Consider the following 20,307-nt stretch of genomic DNA (forward strand, 5'->3'; position numbering starts at 1 on the left):
AAATTGAACTGAGAATAGTACATTATGCAACGAGCCTATAATGATAGTAATTAAGACGCGAATATGTTTGTTTATGAAACGAGCGCAAGCAAGTTTCATAATTTTCATATGAGCGCCTTAATTACCATTATAAGGAAGTTTCATACGACTTTTTATGCTCGACCATATTTCTAACTTGAAATTATTCAGAAGTATTCATTTTATTCGTATCTAACTGAAGAGCGGAAGTGACCTTGTCCATAGCTCGTAAATTGTGAGATGTGCGCAGACGCGAAAGTATTGATTTTTTCCGAGGAACAATAATGTCATTGACCTTGATATAAACTGAGAATAACATGAACTAATTTTGATATAACCTGGAAATTGATTTAGAATTGAAAAACGAGATGACAAATTGAATTTATTTGAATATTATTTTTCAATTAACGCTAATTATTATAGTAACAGAACATAACCTTCTGCGACAGTATTGGATTTCCAGCCTCCGTGATATTTCCCTCGTCTTTCGATTGCATATCCGAGAATAATCGAAAACCTGAACTTTAATGAATAGGTGTACTTTAATGACATGCATTAAAGGACTGCTACCAGGTGTATAATTACTACATTTCGGCATGGTCGAGCATAAACTTGTTTTCAGTATTTTGACTTGCCTCCTAGTACAAATAAAAATTTGTCTTTCTTACTTTATAAATATTAAGCATTCGTAATACGAATTAGGATTTTAATTTATTCTGCATTTACCATAGTTGTAACATCTTGATTCATGATGCAAATTATGTGTTGAACAATTACACACAGTATACATTTTTCATTCTGCTGTTGCCTCCCCCTCCCGAGTACAAAATGTTACAGAATTTCTACCAACAATATTACATTTACATTGATCTGTTTAAAGAAACTTTTCCATGATATGTTTAAATGCTTCAAGTCGCTCTAAGAAAAGAAGAGAAGGTCTATTGTACACTGTTATTTATGTTGATGATGTTTCTTAGCAGAGTTTTATTCTCCTTTTACTAATGAATTGTATATAATTTCATTGCCTATATGCGTAATGTTTTCTCCCAGTCCATTTTTATATCATATTACAAAATACACATTGAACAAAAGTTCGCTATATCACTAAGTGGATATTGTTTTCTATTGACAGACACAACTGTACGGTGTTCTTTGTTCACTCCACGCACACTACTTCTTTGTACTTTGATTATAACAGTGCACCAGATTTCAGCTATAATGGCACGTGACAATACAACGAAATTTGGTCATTCCGTATATGAACAATAATTACTAGGGAGCGGATTTTTATGTGCTAAAAAATTTAAATATATTTATTTTTTATGTGCTAAAAAGTACGAAAATATTTGCTAAAAACAAAAAAATATTTGCTAAAAACAAAAAAAAATATTTCTTTAAATATGACAAAAATACCTTACTTAGCTTGGAAAAAAAAAAAAAATGTTACTAGGTACTCACCAACCACACTTGAGTGCTAGTAGTTGGCCGAGAATTGCAGTGAACAACAAAGGTCATCTCCAAATTCTCCATCAAAAATGCATGCCGGTTATCTCTGAACAACGACTTATATTGTGAAAACGATCTTTCCACATCACAGGACGTCAGACGTGCATATTTAAAGAGAGGAATGTCGCAAACACATACACCGTCAATTTCACCTACAGGCACATCCTCCAATACTTGAGCAACTTTACACATTTTTTTATATCCACTGTTTTTCCCAAACACATTCTGGAATTTGTCCCTTAGTGATTGTGCTTCTGAACCTGGTAGCGAGTCTAGTTTAATTTCCACGGCACGCACCTCCCTGTTTCAGACAACAGATTTTTGGATGTTTCGAATTTTTTTATGGTGTCACACAAAAAGCTTAAATTTGCTAATAGGAAAGCCATATCGTTTTTTAAATAACCATCTTTCAGTATATCTTGAAGGATATCGATTGACCAAGCCCGATAACAGGGAATCACAACAAGACATAGGTCTACTTACTTGATGGACATGAGCGAGAGGCGAGAAATTTGTTTAAATTAAATAATGTTCATACCAGAGCTCTTATCTGTTGTGTTTCACAAACAAAGCATGGAATGAAATCATCTTCAGCAACAATAAACATTCCTAATTATGTGTTGCAAGATCTCTCCTCCTTGTCCACGTTAATTTATTCTCTAATAATAACACTGATATGCTGCCTAGCAGTTCTCAGAACTTGAGGCGATACTATTACAAAAATGGATCACGGATACACCACACAGCGCTTAGAAACTCGAAGCAACCAAGAATTCTTAAAAAGATAACGTACTTCTGAGTGACATAATTGATTTAGTTTTAAAATGTTTAAAAGTTCTTGTAAAAAAATTATTTAAGTAAAAAAACTCGAGATTTATGTGTTTATAATAGATTTCCTGAAAATATGTATTTACATAATTTTTTTGTGAAAATATGTGTTTTTATGTGAAATAAAATTCTGGTTTTAAACTTGAAACATCATGTTCGGAATTTTTAACTTTGTTAATTGTGTTTTATCACACGCAAAAATAATATTTAATTACATAGAAATCCGCTCCTTAATAATTACTCTAAATGTACCAGTAGTTATTTTTATTACACATCATATACAAATTATTATTATTATTATTACATTTTACTTAACTTATCTTTAAGCACATCAACTACAGCTGCCATATTAGCTCTGTTTTCAGTCACTTTGGCAACTTGTCCAACAAGAGAATTAAACACTTTAGTCTTCCCTGCATGGTATTGTTGCACCAGTTTTGGGTTCTTCTCTACAACTTCTGCACAAATCCTCTCAATCTCAATCAAGTCTGTGATTTGAGCCCATCCTTGCATCTCCATCACCTGTAAATAATTTGAAAACTGAAATGCAGTATATGAATTTAAAGTTAGTCCACACATTAATTTCTATATCATTTATGAAACAGCCCATAGTCTGATTGTAAAATAAATATTAGTTCCTCTTGATGCCTACGTGTTCTCTATTTTATTATTGAAACAGCCAATAAGCAATTCATCATAAAAAAACACACACACACTGAAGGAGGGAGGGGGGGGAGAGAGAGCTCTCAGGTTTTGCAGTATGAAAAATAGCTCATTGTATTGTTACTTTTGCTTGTGTAAGTTTTGCAGCTGCAGTAGGAAAGCTGCACAGCAAAAGTAGCAACAAATGACTCTACTTTAGGCCCGTAACACACTTGCAGAGTTTTCGCCAGCGAGAAATGTGTTGCGAGAAAATTGAAAAATTGATAACATGGATTCAAATGGACGTCCACACACTGGAAGAGATTCTCGTTCGAGGCAAAAACCTCGCATGAGTTTCTCGCTGGAATTGGTAGCTCAGCGAATTTTCTTGACACATTTATCAAAGATGTTTGACATTTATACTCTTTATGACGATTGAATGTAAAAAAGATATCACAGGTGGCGATGAATTGTATTGTTTTTATTATAAAATGAAGAAAGATGACTGATAATTGCAGTCAGAAACTTATCGAACTTGTACTCTGTCACCCGTAGGCCTATTTATATGATACACGGGATGAAAACTATAAAAACACGAAACTTAAAGAAGAAATCTGGAGACAAATATCAGATTATCTGAAAATAAATAGAGCTATATTTTATTTTGATGAGATTTAATAGTATTGATTAAACATTTGAAATAATGAATCTATATGTCTTAACAGTTTACATAATTCTAATCAGAACATAGCAAAGAATTCTCTATCATATCATGAATGGCAAAAAACTGTGGTCCATTCAACCTGAAATAACGTCTAAACGTATCATCATTCAAATCGAAACCAGTGTCCACAACTCGCCCTTATTTTCGTAAGATACAATGTGATTTTCAGATATTTCTGGCTTTAATTTTAGGCCTACTTTTTCTTTTCATTAACAAAATATGTTCATGTAACTCCATTTCTTCATCACCTGAATACTCAGATTCAACATAGCGTTCGTATGTAATTTGTAAAGTACGACAATATATGTACAGGTTATATATTTAAGTACGACAATATACATAAATACATAACCTATAATATTTCCCCCAACGAGTGATTACTATAATCAGAAAAATGCTTTCTGCATGAAGGCAGTGCATAGATGATCATAACGAGATATGATCTGTGATAACGAGAACTCGCCAAGTGTGTGGTGGAAGGCTCTTCGCCTCTTTCTCGCAACACATTTCTCGCTAGCGAAAACTCTTCAAGTGTGTTATGGGCCTTACTTCCTTATAATTGGTCGAGATTGAATTAATATAATATGAAAGTACCTCTGCTGGAGAGTGGGGATTTCCAGAAACGACTTCTTGTAGTAACTTTCTTGCAGTAACTAAATTTATTTTGTTGCTATGAAGAAGATCCACTATTTCCCCAAGGGCGTCTGAAGATAATGTACTGAAACATTTATACAATTAAATCTTACTTTTCAAAATGTTCATGTTTACTGTGTTCCTCTCATATCGAAACAAAAAACAATACTAACAGGCCATAGTTATATAAGAAAGAAGAGGAAAAATAGTACATAATTTTCATAAGAGCATCTTAATTACCATTATAGGCAAGTTTCATACGACTTTTTATGCTCGATCATATTTATAACTTGAAATTATTCATAAATATTCATGTTATTATGTGAGTGAGTGCAATAGCCTACCTCATGAATTGTGAGATGTGCACAGACGCGAAAGTATTGATTTTTTCCGGGAAACGAATGTCGACGACCTTGATATAATCTAGAGAGTAAGATAAACATGTCTTGACATAACCTTGAAATTGAATTCGACATTGAAAAATGAGGATGACAAATTGAATTTATTTGAATATTATTTACAATTAACGCTAGTTATTATAAGTAACAGAACATAACCTTCTGCGACAGTATCGGATTTCCAGTCTCCATGACGTTTCCCTAGTTGTCTTTCGATTGCATATCCGAGAATAATCGAAAAACCTGAACTTTAATGAATAGGTGTACTTTAATGACATGCATTAAAGGACTGCTACCAGGTGTATAATTACTACATTTCGGCATGGTCGAGCATAAAGAAATTTAAAACAAATTCTTACTATATACTTAGAATTCTAACTTCCTTTTTTAAAACCTCACCTACTCTCCAGTGACAATTTATTCTTATTTAATACAGTAAGGAGTTCCATGATCAAAATATTCGTTGTCACTTTTGGATCTCGCGTTCGTTTACTTTTCATTATAGAATAAAAATGTTGTAATAATACATCTTCTTTCTGAAACACAATTAATACACAATAAGTAGCCTTCGTCCATTACAATCAATTGAAAACTTTTTTTTTCACACAAAATTTACTAGAAAGTTAATGCCTGATGAACACTGCTTCTTATACACAAAGAAAATTAGTTTTTACTTTTCTTCCTATTGACTGTAAGACATAGTACTCACTACTAATATAATTGCAGATTCTGGTGATATGCCATACTCTTTTGTTAGCATTTCTCTGGTCTCGCTTGGCAGTTCTGGTAACAATTTTCTTAGTGAAGGAACACTTATGAGATCTTCATTCTTTTTTACAGCATTTTCATCAATTTGAAGCCGCAATGGTGGAAGATTTGGTTCTGGCATGTAACGGTAATCCTGTAAATCAATGTACACCAGTCTTGTATGTGATATGCAATAATCATAATGATAATAATAATAATAATAATAGCAGTTATATATTTTTATAAGGAAGAGCCTGAAAATACCTGCTTTTCTTCCTTGTCCCTCATTGGGAAAGTCTGCCGGCTCTCTGTATCCCAGGCCCGAGTTTCATTGACTACAATCTGCCCTGCTTCAAGTGTCTTAATTTGACGTTCTATTTCATACTGAATAGCATGTGCCACTGCTCTAACACTTCCAATATTCTTCACCTCACTGCGAACACCCAAGGGCTCACCTTTACGATGAACCGAGACATTAGCATCCACTCTTAAAGCTCCCTCTGAAAGTAAATATATATCTAACGTTCATTACACTAAAGTTTGCAATTTTACTCTGGTATTCAAAGATATGACAGTTGCTCCGAAAGTAATGTTTCTGGGATGACATCTGTGGAGCAATACTCGTATAAAATGTGTTTATTCACCTTCCATTTTACACGAGCAAGTACCCAAACGTTGCAGAATTATCATCAACTCTTTAACTAGAGCTGCTGCTTCTTCTCCATCATCAAGGTCAGGCTCGAACACCAGCTCCATCAGAGGCACTCCTGCACGGTTCAGGTCCACCAGGCTCCTATGTGTTTGTATATACTCATATTAGCCTTGAGGAATTATGCTACAACCAAATTGGCATTTTCTTTTTTCATATTTTATCTTGGAACAATTTATTTTAGTGCCTACATGACATAATACAGTAGAACAAAGTTTACACACTTTTTTGAACAAATCAGCTGATACAAATACATGCCATTCACCTACCGACGTAATTCCTCATCATGTAGAGATTTACCACTGTCTTGTTCCAACTGAATCTGTTTAATGTGTGACTTTTTAGTATATGGCTTGCGGTGCACACCTGGAGTAAATACGTGGAACTCGAGCTCTCCCTCTTGAGCTAGTGGAAGTCTTTGTTGCGTTATTTGATAACCAGCCTATCAACAATAACAGTAAAATATTTAAATTTTTTTAAAACTAAAATTAAAGGAGAGTTTTGGAATAATATTCTGGGGAATTTCCACAGATAGTAACAGTTACTCCTAACACAAAAAGAGTAATTAGAATAATAGTGGCTACCACATCTAGGGAATCGTAGGACTATTTAAAAAAAAACTACTAATAATGTCCATGGCTTGTCAGTATATTTTTTCATTAATAATCTTCCTCGTATGTAATCATGAAAACTTTGTAATTAATTCAACAGTTCATAGCATACATACACATCAAAAAATTACTTTCATACTCCACCAGCAAGTCTATTGTGCTATCAAAAAGGAATGCGTTATATGGCAGTAAAAAATTTTAATAGCCTCCCTATGGATATAAAAAATCAAACTCAAAACATAAGGTTATTATTTAGGGCAAAATTAAAGAAGTACTGGTACCTGATTTTTCACGCCTTCTATTCTGTATGATATTGTGACAGCGACGTGAGATTCGAACTCACGACCAGCGTCCCGCAAGAAAGCAGATCGCACAGGCTCCACGGAACATTGAGTGACGTCGCGCGGTGGAGAGAAGAGAGAGGGTGTATTACGTCACGCGACGAGTTTGCGCGCGCATCTGGTGCTGGTAGAGAGGAGAGGGCTCTGGATTTCTCTGGAGTGCCATCTCTAGAGACGCGTGGAACCTTCGAGGCTACGTCGCTGTGGTTATAAATTACGGACGCGAAGGAACGACAGCAGTTTTCAGTTGATTAGTGAGCCAGTCAGTGAGAAAGCCAGAGCAAGCAAGCCAGTCTTGTGTACCGGAGTTCGACTCGAGTGTGCGTTCGCAACTGCGTCAGCATCTGAAGGCCTGAGTTCGAGTGCAGTGGACCGCAGTTGGAGGGACCTGAGTTCGAGTACAGTGAACTGTCTCTGAAGGTCTGTGGTTCGAGATACTGTGAACTCGAGTGACTGAGATAGAAGAACTGTGAACTGAGAACTGGTAGTTCTGATTTGTAAATAGTGCTTTGTAAATATTAGTTAAGATTAACAGTTCATTGTTGTGCGTAATAGTCCAAGTAAACTGTCATTGTCATCGGTGGAGTGCTATAACGAATACTTTGTTGAGTGAAGATCCAATTGTTGACGAGAGCTTTTAAGGTGAATTGTAGAAAGGAATTATTGTTGTGACGAATAAATTACATTGTTGTAACTAATAAAACTCACAATATTCATGAATATTTCTGTATTGTATTTAGTATCAATACTAAAACTTTGTATCGTACTAATTAGACTATATTGTAAAATTCTTCTGTATATATTTCGACTAGACTGTGACTATAATTAAGACTTTATAGTACTATTAAGATTCTTCCCCCCCCCCATGTGACATGTTCCATATTCTAGTTGTGAAGCAATGTACGAATACCATGGAATGTAAATAAATACAATACAATAAGAAAATCCTGTCCCTGATTGAGAAGACTGCAGGTAAAATTAAGGCCTGCTGTTTCTCACTCCATCAGCATCAGTTCCCAGCTGTACAGACAGGTGTCCTTCTTGACTAATATTTCAACTGATACTGCAGATGCCTCTGCAGAATGTCTCGTGAGACTTCTGGGGCTGGAAAAGTCTTTGGGAAAAATGATTCATCAAGAAAGATAGATTAGTGAGGGAAGAGAAAAAAAAATTAAATACACAGTCTAATGATAATTAACACAGATTAAGCTCAGTCATCTCACTTCTTTTTTTTTTATTTTATTTATTTTATTGGGTTATTTTACGACGCTTTATCAACATCTAGGTTATTTAGCGTCTGAATGAAATGAAGGTGATAATGCCGGTGAAATGAGTCCGGGGTCCAGCACCGAAAGTTACCCAGCATTTGCTCGTATTGGGTTGAGGGAAAACCCCGGAAAAAACCTCAACCAGGTAACTTGCCCTAACCGGGATTCGAACCCGGGCCACCTGGTTTCGCGGCCAGACGCGCTGACCGTTACTCCACAGGTGTGGACTCTTTTTAATTACTTGGGGCCGAAACATACAAACATAAACATTAAAAAGACATTTTATCATCATGTAACATACACAAGGAGATGTGTTGTAATCTATCACGATTTTGCTATAGACCAAGAATTTACTGCAATTACTTACAGGAAGATCTGCGTAGAAATAATGTTTCCTATCAAATAAGGAAATAGGATTTACTCTGCATGAAAGTGCTAAGGCAGTGAAAACACCAGCTTCCACACACCTGCGATTTAACACCTGAAAAATCAGCAATCAAGTATTATAAAATTAGAGATAATGTTCACAGATAAAAGTTCACTAACATGTGCATAAACTAACAGTGCATTAAGCATACAAAGAAATAATTTATTACAGTTGTAACTTATGAACACTTTTGTAAAATTAAATTAAAATTAATATAATCAGTTAAAAACCAAACATGTTTCGGAGGAATGCTCCTCCATCTTCAGTGGCAATACCACGACGCTGGTACAGGAGACTGACCTAGACGCATGTCGTGGTACTGGTTGACCAAATTTTCTTCTTCACTAGCCACCATAATTGAATTTACACGAGTAAGGTCAAATTCAATGCTCACCAGATATGGTGGGTACTGGGGAAATAAAATACCTAGGGTGGACCAAAATCAGCACTGCTGCCTTGCAGTTAGTAGTTGGCTCTACAAAGGCTAGGGGAAGAAAACCCTGATGACAAACTACCTGGCCCTCCAGGTTGGGGGTTGATCATAGGGCCGACTACCCTATATCGGAAAACAAAAATTATTGAGAATCCTCATGAAAGTAGAAGCCGGATGGATAAATGGAAACGACCTAGGCATAGAAATGGACTGATGCAAATGGCTACATGGAATGTAAGAAGTTTACTCCAGCCAGGAGCAAGTAGAGATCTGGAACAAGTATTAGTTAAATATAAAGTGGATATACTGTCTTCGCGCTACGAGTTGGCGCTGGGAGTAGATAGGCGGGACGGGGGAACTTTACGCTACGCTCTGACCTGAAAACTTCGTCCACTTACTTGGCTACAAGGGAACGGAGTCAGACATAAAAAATTCTGCATCTTCGGTGCTGTCGCTATGCTTATCATTATCACATTTTTTTCAAAATTTCTGGAGTATGATCTGTCCATGATAATCGTCTGTTTATGTTCCAGCCGTGTATATTAATTCGAATCTCTCAACAAAGCCATTAGCCCCACCGCCCCCATACTGATGAATAACAATGAGTCTTCTGGACACATTTACGGTAGTCAAAACTCCTGTAACATTTTTATCGTGCCAGAACTTGGGAAACGTTAAATTGGTAGGCCTATCTATACGCATTTCGTCCAGATACAAAATCGGTTTTTCCACTTTCCTAAGCTTTCTTATTTGCTGTAGATATCTTCACGTATTCTAATTTACAGTGTTTTCCTCAATTTTTTTTGCTGCACACTTCTTCCACCTGAAATCCTTTTTCTTCAGTATTGCACTTCTAATAATATTCCTTTCTTCGCTATAGATTGTCAATCCTTGTTTCCTCTTTGTTGACATATTTACAATAAACAAAAAACTGCTATAAACCTAAATAACAGTATACAATAACATAAATTCTATTAACTATATTATTATCAACACTATTAACACGAAAAGCAAAGGATAACTAAAGCAATACAAGATTTGCGGTATACTGAAAACAATTGTCTTGTTGAAACTAATAAAACACTACAGTAAAAACCCCACTATTATTTTCACGAAGTCGCAAAGATTCATAGACACGTGCAGTAGATGTTTGTGAAACAGGAATATTGCAGTGAACAGCGCGGTGCGCATGCGCGACTGTTTCCCCTCTGCCCCGTCTATGTACTTCAGCCGCCTTCTCCTGGCGTGACAACAGTACTTGCACTTCAAGAAATAAGGTGGAGAACTATGGAAGTGGTTAAATTAAAGGAATATGCAGTATTTAATAGTGGTAGTAAGGAAAATAGGAGAGGTACAGGTTTTATGATCAGAAATAGAATAAAAAGCTCTGTTAATAGATTATAGACCGGTTAACGACAGGATATGTTTGCTGAGAATGAAAGGTAAATTCTTCAATATATCTCTAATTAGTGTACATGCCCCAATTGAAGATGCTACTGAAGAAGAAAAAGATATTTTCTATGGAGAACTTGAAAGAACCTATGATCAGATACAAAAACATGACGTGAAAATGGTGCTAGGAGACTTCAATGCGAAAATTGGTAAAGAGAACTCACTACGACCAGTAATAGGAAAATATAGTAAACATAACATGACAACAGAAAATGGGATGAGATTGGTAGATTTTGCAGCCGCAAGAAGTATGGTAATAAGCAGCACTTGCTTTGATCATAGAGAAATACATAAGGAAACTTGGATATCCCCAGATGGAAATACTAGAAATCAGATCGACCACATAATTATGGACAAGAGACACGCAACGGACATAATTGATGTTAGGAGCTACAGAGGAGCATAGTGCGGATCCGATCATTTTTTAGTAAGAGTAGCTTACCAACAGAAGTTAATGTCAAGAACAAATCACATAAAGGATAAAATTAATCCATATAACATGGGAAAGTTAGAGGAAGAAGGAATTGAATCGGTCATTGCAAAAAGGTCATGAGTCAACTTTTTTACGAAAATGAGTTATCCAATGAACATTGTGATGTAGGGGTAGCCCGACCAGTCTATGTAAGAAGATCATGAATAAACTTTCAAACAGTGCTGAAATCGAAGCTTGAAATTTCCACTTCTTGCAGAAAGGTCACGAGTCTGGCTTTTTGGTTGGATGTGCAGTATTTCCATGTCATTTCCAGAAACTTAACACACTAGAACAATATGAAATATACAGACACACGAAAACACACCCCAACGACATTCTCAACACACAACTCAATTTCGAAACACATACACTCTTTGACTCTACACTACGAACGTACCCACATAGGAAACAAGAGGCGCCAAGACCAACAACGACCAGTTCCGAAGATGACCGAAAATAGGTCGAAACATGTTAACAAGATACGTCAATAATATTTAACACAAGAAAGTTCTTATCATACATATTCCGAAGTGATACAGTGTTTAAAGTTGTGTAATCAAGAAGTATAAAAAATATCATATAAGCATGGGTCCTATTCTCAATATTTACAGAGTTAAGAAAAAACGTATTTTACAAATAAATTTAAATTAGTGTAACTCTGAAAATATTGAGAATAGGAACTATGATTATATAACATTTTTTTTGTTCGAAATGTCTTCAGAAATAACCTCCGTAAAGGATGGTAAATCCTTGTGAATCATCCTGTATAATATGAAAATAGTACGCATAAAAGTGTTCTCATTCATGGTATATTGGTGCATTAAATAATTTATGTAATTAGAACATTATTTGCTAAAAATATATTTTATTAATTGGTAAAATGTGAACGTTCATTGCAAAAAGGTCATGAGTCATTGATTTTGAAAATGTGTTTTATGCCAAACAAAAAATTTTTAATGAAAAATTTATAATGCAATATTTTCCTCGATAACGCTTTAATCATCGACAGTCGTATGAGAATTAAAAATTAGGTAGTTTATGCTGTAGGTAGTTTTTTCTTTCTCCTGTAAAATTTCAGTTTCTTGACTCATGACCTTTTTGAAATGACCGATTCAATTAAGGATAAGACTAGTAAGAAAATAACTGATAAGATAAAAGAAAAGAGTGGAAATGACATCGAAGAAAAATGGAAGAATTTGAAAGACTCATTGCAATCTGTTGCAGAAGAGATCTTAGGTTGGAAACAGATGGAAGTAAAAAATGAATGGTTTGATGAGGATTGTAAGCAAGCTATAGAAGAAAGAAATCAAGCACGCATAAAAATGTTACAAAGGACCACTAGGGCAACTTCAGAAGACTATTCACTGAAGAGGAATATGGCAAAGAAAATATGCAGAAAGAAAAAGAGACAATATGAACTAGATAAATTGACAGAAATACAACACCATTATGAAGCTAGAAACACAAGGAAATTTTATAAGGAAATAAAACAGATCAAGATTGGTTTTGACAGCATAGTTAACATTATAAAAGACAAGGAGGGAAACATTTTGGCAGGTCAAAAGCCAATATTAGATAGATGGGTGGAACATTTCAAGGAAACTCTTAATAAGGAGAAAAATAGAAATGATGAAAAGAGCTGGATAAGTTTTGAAGATGATGAAAATGATAAAGAAATTCAACCACCAACTAAAGAAGAAATTGGAGTGACGATAAAATGCTTGAAAAACAATAAGTCACCTGGGTGTGATAGTATACCAGCAGAAATGTTTAAGTATGGCGGGCAAGGAGTTATAGAAAGCCTACATGAGTTGATTTCTGAAGTGTGGGAAAAAGAAGAAATGCCACGTGAGTGGTCTAAAGCTATTCTGTGTCCAATATACAAGGAATACCTAAAAAGTTAATACGTTTAATAAAAATGACCTGGAAGAGCACTACATGTCAAGTGAAAATAGGGAGAGATTTATCGGAAGAGTTTTATGTGTATAATGGTTTACGACAAGGTGATCCACTCTCCCCAGTCATGTTTAACTTGGCTCTCGAAAAAGCAATTAGAGCCATCAAAACAAACCCTGGAGGTACGATATACAATTGCTTAACCCAACATCTAGCATATGCAGATGATGTGGCCATAATTGCAAGAACAAAGGCAGCACTATCAGGGTCACTACAAGAATTTGAGGAAGAAGCGAGAAAGCTTGGTTTGGAAATAAATGAAAGAAAAACCAAGTATATGAAAACATCCAGAAGAGAGGTACAGAAGCAGGACAATGTGGTCTTTCATCACCATAATTTTGAAAATTGTACAAATTTTAAATATTTAGGTACAATGATTACAAACAATAATGATATATCCTCAGAAATAAAGACAAGAATAATGGCCGGTAATAGGTGCTTGTTTGGGCTTGGAAAACTATTTAAACTCAGTTCATTATCCAGATCTGCAAAGAAAATAATTTATAAAACTATTCTAAGACCAGTGGTTACATATGCTAGCGAAGCTTGGGTTTTAACAATAAATAATGAAAATATGCTAGCAGTTTGGGAAAGAAAAGTTCTGAGAAAGATATATGGTCCCCATTTTGAAAATGGTCAGTTTAGAAGTAGAACAAATAAAGAACTAATGGAACTGTATGGAGAACCGAGTATAGTTTCCTTCATTAAGAAAGGCAGACTTAGATGGTTGGGACATCTTGAACGTATGCCAGAAGGCCGACTACCTAAACGGGCATTATATGGACACCCAGGAGGATTAAGGAAGAGAGGAAGACCAAGGCTGAGGTGGCTTCAAGATGTGGAGGATGATCTGCGGAGAGTTGGATGCAAGAGATGGAGACAACGGGCTCAAGATAGAGATGAATGGTTTCTACTGATTAAGGAAGCCCAAGCCCTTCATGGGCTGTAGTGCTAATAATGAATGAAGGTCAAATTCAACAGTGTTCATAAATGAGATATTAAGCATACAAAGAAATAATTTATTACAGTTGTATGAATACTTTTGTAAAATTAAATTAAAATTAATATAATCAGTTAAAAACCAAACATGTTTCGGAGGAATGATCCTCCAGCTTCAGTGGCAATACCACTGTCAGTCTCCTTTAAGCCACGATACGCGGTCGAACATCTGTACCAGCGTCATGGTATTGCCACTGAAGATGGAGAAGCATTCCTCCGAAACATGTTTGGTTTTTAACTGATTATATTAATTTTAATTTAATTTTACAAAAGTGTTCATGCAACTGTAATAAATTATTTCTTTGTATGCTTAATATCTCATTTATGAACACTGTTGAATTTGACCTTACTCGTGTAAATTCAATAACAGTGCATTATTCAGATACAAATAACAACATGATTTTGGGAGACAGAAATTAATTTTAACAACTAGTTTGTACATAGAAAATTAATAGTTTCTTAAATTTGGTCAAGAAACCTAGTTATAATTTATTATACCCTGTCTGACAGAACAAGTGAGCAGTTTCGAATACTTGACCTTTAAGACTCTACAGTAGCTATACATCTTGATTAAGTTACTTAATGTTTTTGTGTGTATCATTTTGTTTATTATTATTATTATTATTATTATTATTATTATTATTATTATTATTAACAGCATCTCCATTACATACTAATACTACATGCTTTAGAATACTTGGTCTTTCGTTTTGCAATTAACTAGTTAGTACCATAACAAGCTATTGCTAAGAATATATGGCTTTTAGATTGTATAATTTAAATTGTTAACTGCCTCCCATTGGAGGTAGCCCAGAAGAACTCGGTATACTCTCCTACATGAATTTTACAATATTAAATATTTACATAAATTTGTTGACAGAAAATTAAAATAAACATATATGAATTATAAGGTGAAGAAAAAGAAATTAAACAGAGTGAATATGATGACTCAGAATTTGGCAAGAGCATTTCGAAACTGAAGTTATCTATACAAGTTTCTCTTATAGGTAAAAGATATAATAACAAGCTACAGTAACAATACATTGCTACATATAAATTGTCTTATTTTACACTGTTAAATTTTCTGTACTATTTCTGCATAATTACCCTAGTTTTCTTATGGTTTATGGTTAGCATTTCATATATTCTTGGAAATAATCTAACTTTTATTTTCATGTTATTGTACATCCATACAGTTGATTGATTCAACGAAATTTACAAACATTTGAAAATAATTATTTATGAGATACAAATAGTCAAACATACGTTTGCATGTAAAATGTCTTAAATTAAATTTCACTAAAACAAGTTCTTTCACAGAATCGATAATTGTTGTGTACCAAATAATGTGGAATAATTATTTTGTGTCATTACATGCTCTTATAAGACTGAATTTGTCACTGTTTTTTAGCTGAAGAGGTGAGAGAATCTATGGACGTCAATACCAAAGATACCTCAGATCTCAAAATTTATACAGTTCTTATTTTACATAATAGGCCTATAATAAGAAGAACCAAGCATTCTTACTGGTAGAGTGCCAGGAATAGCTGCATCAAATAATGATACATTTGTATTTACAGGAGCTCCAAATTCTGTTCCAGCTCCAGAAAAGAGTTTGGATTTAGTTGAAATCTGGGCATGAATCTCTAATCCAACAACAGCTTTCCATTCTGAGCTGTAAACATAATGGTATATACATATTAGAAACTGCCAACGCAAGACTGTGTACAACAATTTCTTGTCATGTCATGTTGAGAAAATCTTAATGTCATGACATGAAAAACGAATGTGTGAAGACATAGTAATGGTAACAGTATGTCTACCTCCATGCCCCCCCCCCAAAGTGCCTTCATGGCATGTTACGGGGATACCTTTACCTTTTTTTTTTTTTTTTTTTAATAGTATTAGTAGTGTACGATACACAAGTTGTCAAATTAGGCAAAATACAATTGTAGGAAATTTATTTATTTTTTAATTAAAATGAATAAACTTATGGGATGTGATAATAGAAAATAGATTATCGTAATACAAGCATTTTTATAATTTTTATAGACGCAATGCGATGACCATCTCAGAAGAAATCTGCTAACTTCACCTTAAAAAGAGTTTGTAAGAATATGATACTGCAGCAAGCATACTGTACTTTTTTTCGATGCGTGCAATGGATGTTATATTCTAATAATTTAATTAACTTACTTATTTTTGTGTTTTGTATTTTTTCCGGTTGTATACTTATGTATTTGCTGAGCTGTACAATTAATATAACCTATAAAATGATTTGTGTCATTGCAAACATAGTTGTTTTTATTGCTACAAACGCGATATGGCCTTAAACGAACGAAAAATGTCAACAGTGTAATCATTTTTAGCAGAAATTGTTTAGGTTACGCAGATTTAAATTTAGAAAAAAATCTAAATCATTGCATTTTTTATACTGATCACAACTTGACGTATGTAAACAACATTGGCACGTTGCATCCAAGTTCTTTATTACGCATGCCTAAAAAGTATATAAAAAGCATCACGTACGATCACATCTTACAGTGACTCACAGCTTATTGCTTCATCAACAAGGCTATGGTTCTTGGCTAATATAGTCGATATTCTCGACAAGTAGATATAATTATAATTATGTTACTCTCAGACTATTTATGTTCGTGGGGTATCAAGGAAATATATTGATTAAGATTCGCTTGATTGTCTTTGTTATTAGTAAATATTTGAATTCATAAGTAAAACATTATTTTGATCGATTAGTCGTGCAGTATTTTGCCACATTTTAAAGCCCGCCATGTTATGTTGATTGATCACGTGACTATTGAAGAATTAGGTGAATGTGCCGGGTTAAATTATTAAGAATCTTTCCAATTTTTACACATCAATTAACTTAATTATAATACTGATAGTTAGAAATGGATACTCGAAAGTTAACAGATGTTTTGCGGGCCACAATTGATCCAAATCAACGACAACAAGCAGAAGAACAACTAAGTCAGGTATGTTTTCAGACATGTGGCTCCTATGACCTTCGTCACGAAAGATCATTGCGATGACATCCAGAGAAATATTAGATCCTCGAAACTTGCGAGTAATTCCTTAAATATTATTAAGTTATTTGTATGCACACCATAATTCATTTTAGACTCTTCCTAAGTGAATAATTTCTTCTTGTATGAAGTTGCATTTTTTTTTTGCAACACGTTCATGTGCAACTCATGGTATTCGCCTATTTTGGTCTTGATGTAATTAGTTTTCATGTTATTGAGCAATTCACACGAGCAAGATGAAATACTGCCCAGATTCCTTTGCCTTCATAGTATTATACAGGTTAGGCCCATTCCCATTGGAACCCACTAGCATGGCTGGAACTGTGGGTATAGCAATATTGGAGGGTGTTCATAACCTTTGGTCATAGGCTTATGTCTGTCACTGTAATACTTTGTTCTTCTTTGAAAACTCTAGATTTAGCTACCAAATTTTGTAGTACATTTAAAAAATATTGGAAAATTAGTTTTGAAATGAATGATGTCTAATTTCTGTCAACTCAAATTGCAACATGTGGAATGGTAAAAATGATTAATATACACAAAACTCAGGTAGTATAAATAATTGTGTTAAAAACCAACTTGTTATATTATTTGGTTCTTGTGAGCGTTTTCATTTGCGATTTGAAAGTATTATAATGTAGGCTACAATAAATATTAACTACGGTATGTTTGGTAATTAGCCTCTCGATATTGTTAGGTAGGCCTACTGTATATAAATTATTTTTGTTCTGGTCTGATCCAATTTACGGTAATATTTCTAACCAACCCAACTTGCTAATAATTAATTATGCTAAGCTTCTGTAGTGTCGAAGACTGGAGGAAGTTTTTATGAATACAGGACTGTTTAGCGTATAATGTTTTCTGAAGTCTTAACCTTTAGTCTGTACTTTTTCTATTGTCGCTTTTTGGCATATGTAAGGTTATTAATTAAGTCACAGCAGTATTTTCCCTGGACAAAAAATGTAGTACCAAAATTAATATTTCACCATACACCAGAATAATACAAATTGAGTATTTTCGCTTGGTATTTGTGCCAAAACGATATAAGTACACGCTACTATGGCTCACTGAAACTGTTCTATTATTCTCAATATCCTTCCACAAGCTGCATGTACCGGTACGTAGTTAGTATTTTGTAGTAAGTAAATATACTTAGTTTGTCATATACCGACATGTAGCCTATGCTAGTTCTGTGAAGATATCGTAGGTTAGAGCTTGGTTCAGGTTAGTGGCTTATCCACCACTTTCGGTTGTCAGTTCCTTGTACCACTAACCATCAACGCATACTATTTGGTATTACAACATGGAATAGGTACCGTATGATTGTATATGAGGTTATGTACAATGTAGCATAGGTGGATGTGTTGTAAGCCATGGCATTGATTTCTGTAATTGTTAGGCCATGTCTCAAAGCTCAAGTCCATACTACACACTAGTGACTATCAATTAGGTGACTTGTAAACTACACACTAGGGAGCTTTGGACATGTATGCTTGAAACATGGCCTTCTTCATTGACTATTTTTCTAAAAACCATGACATGATGGTGTAGCACTGAATTAAGAAGGCAGTGTCCTAATGCAGTTTCATTACGAGTTATGTGGAAAAGATAAGGGCTTAATATATTACAGTAATGTTTAAAACATTGTGCAGAAGATACTACAATGTCAGTGTTCAAAGTTACCGTGTTATTCTACACTATATTTACATTATTTCACTTCCAAAGCATTTTAAATTTCATAACCCCAATTGCTGTTGAGGTATCCATGTTTGTTTAGTGAACAAGTCAACAATCAAGCAAGCATTTCGTTTACTAGCTACTACGGACTCGATTGCTATGCACTATGTAGCTTTGGATCATACTTCTGACGTCACATCCGGCTATTTAGTCAACAATCTAGTTCACTTCAGCTGAAAATGTAGCTTTGAGACATGGCCTTAGTCTCTATAGAATTTTAGAAGAAAATAATTTGGATTCTTGCTGTACATACACATACTTATCCATTAATGTTTTAAAGTTAATATATCATTACGACGTAAAATAGTCGCGTTTCGTACTTTAATTTTCTTACAACAAAACAGTCTCATATTAATATTTCAGCGTCCTCGTCTCACAGCACGCATCTAATAGTTCTATATTCATTATTCGAAAAGTGGCAATGCTCAGCTTTTTACACACCAAATGACATTCTCTTGGAAGTGAGTTTGGTTACTTTAAATTTGTTTCTTCATCTTGTAGAAAGGGCTAAGCAATACTGATATTCTACACGTCATTATATTTTTTTCAGTGTTTCCTCTATTGCACCATCACTAATATCGTGCTGTAGTTCATTCAGATTGCAACTATGCATTTCTCGAATTGAACATTGGGTCAGTATATTGAAATAGAGCTGCTGATTTATTTAGAAAAAGTCCTTGGTAATTTGGTAGAAAACTTTGGTCAGTATGACAGTTATCATCGAGGATAGGTTTGTTTGTTCAGACTTTTGGTATGAATACAAAAAATGCTTACACAAGACATACCAAAAACCTGATCAAATCAAACCTAACCTGTCACTCATCCTGATGATGTTATTGATGTCTTTCATACTGACCAATATTTTCTACTGAATTACCAAATCCTCTCAAGATATATCAATTTTCTTAATTTTTTTTCAACATCAGTTCATGTTGGTATACATCTCTATGAACTCTGAGTTAGTGTTTGTGAATAAGCACTAGGTGAGGATAGATCAGGAGGAAGGAATAAGATACTGCTATGAGTATATTGGTGTACTCAATGTAGTATGTACATGACAATATATACTTTTGTGTCATAAGGACATATTGGTAATATTGAGAATTTAAAGTCATTGTAAGTATTAGAACTACGTAAACAAGAATCCACTAGCTCTTTTTAGGGGGAAGGAGGGGGGGGGGGGCGTAAAATTGGCAGTGGGAACATTTGTGATCAGTTTCAGGGCTCCTTTGTAATATAACACTTGACCATGTCAGGTAATTATTATTTATTTTTTGTATTATTAAAGATTAGTGCCAATTTTTAAAATGACAAACTGACCTATGTGTCCTTCAATAGATCCATCAATTATGATTCTTT

General features: G+C 34.4%; 2 protein-coding genes across 6 annotated transcripts in view; one reads left to right on the plus strand and one right to left on the minus strand.

Annotated features, from left to right (window-relative positions):
* Nucleotides 1–710: 710 nt before the first annotated feature.
* GatB (glutamyl-tRNA(Gln) amidotransferase subunit B, mitochondrial) lies at nucleotides 711–16,677 on the minus strand. Its single transcript, XM_069830488.1, has 10 exons — nucleotides 16,361–16,677; nucleotides 15,692–15,839; nucleotides 8,793–8,906; nucleotides 6,475–6,647; nucleotides 6,141–6,289; nucleotides 5,761–5,996; nucleotides 5,459–5,650; nucleotides 5,149–5,285; nucleotides 4,313–4,436; nucleotides 711–2,874 (listed from the first exon to the last, which is right to left on the minus strand). Exons 1-10 carry the CDS (start codon nucleotides 16,525–16,527, stop codon nucleotides 2,653–2,655), a joined length of 1,662 nt encoding a protein of 553 aa, XP_069686589.1. The 5' UTR covers nucleotides 16,528–16,677; the 3' UTR covers nucleotides 711–2,652.
* A 273-nt stretch (nucleotides 16,678–16,950) lies between these two features.
* msk (importin-7 msk) overlaps nucleotides 16,951–20,307 on the plus strand; it is an 84,517-nt gene continuing 81,160 nt past the window's right edge. For 2 of the 5 annotated variants that reach the window (XM_069830476.1, XM_069830480.1), the window contains exon 1: nucleotides 16,951–17,160. In XM_069830476.1, the coding sequence (XP_069686577.1) occupies nucleotides 17,077–17,160 (84 nt within the window). In that variant the 5' untranslated portion in view covers nucleotides 16,951–17,076. The remainder of the gene's footprint in view (nucleotides 17,161–20,307) is intronic. The other 3 variants (XM_069830478.1, XM_069830477.1, XM_069830479.1) reach the window with 2 other exon arrangements.

This window comes from Periplaneta americana, chromosome 7 (genome assembly GCF_040183065.1).
Source record: "Periplaneta americana isolate PAMFEO1 chromosome 7, P.americana_PAMFEO1_priV1, whole genome shotgun sequence".
Taxonomy (NCBI): domain Eukaryota; kingdom Metazoa; phylum Arthropoda; class Insecta; order Blattodea; family Blattidae; genus Periplaneta; species Periplaneta americana.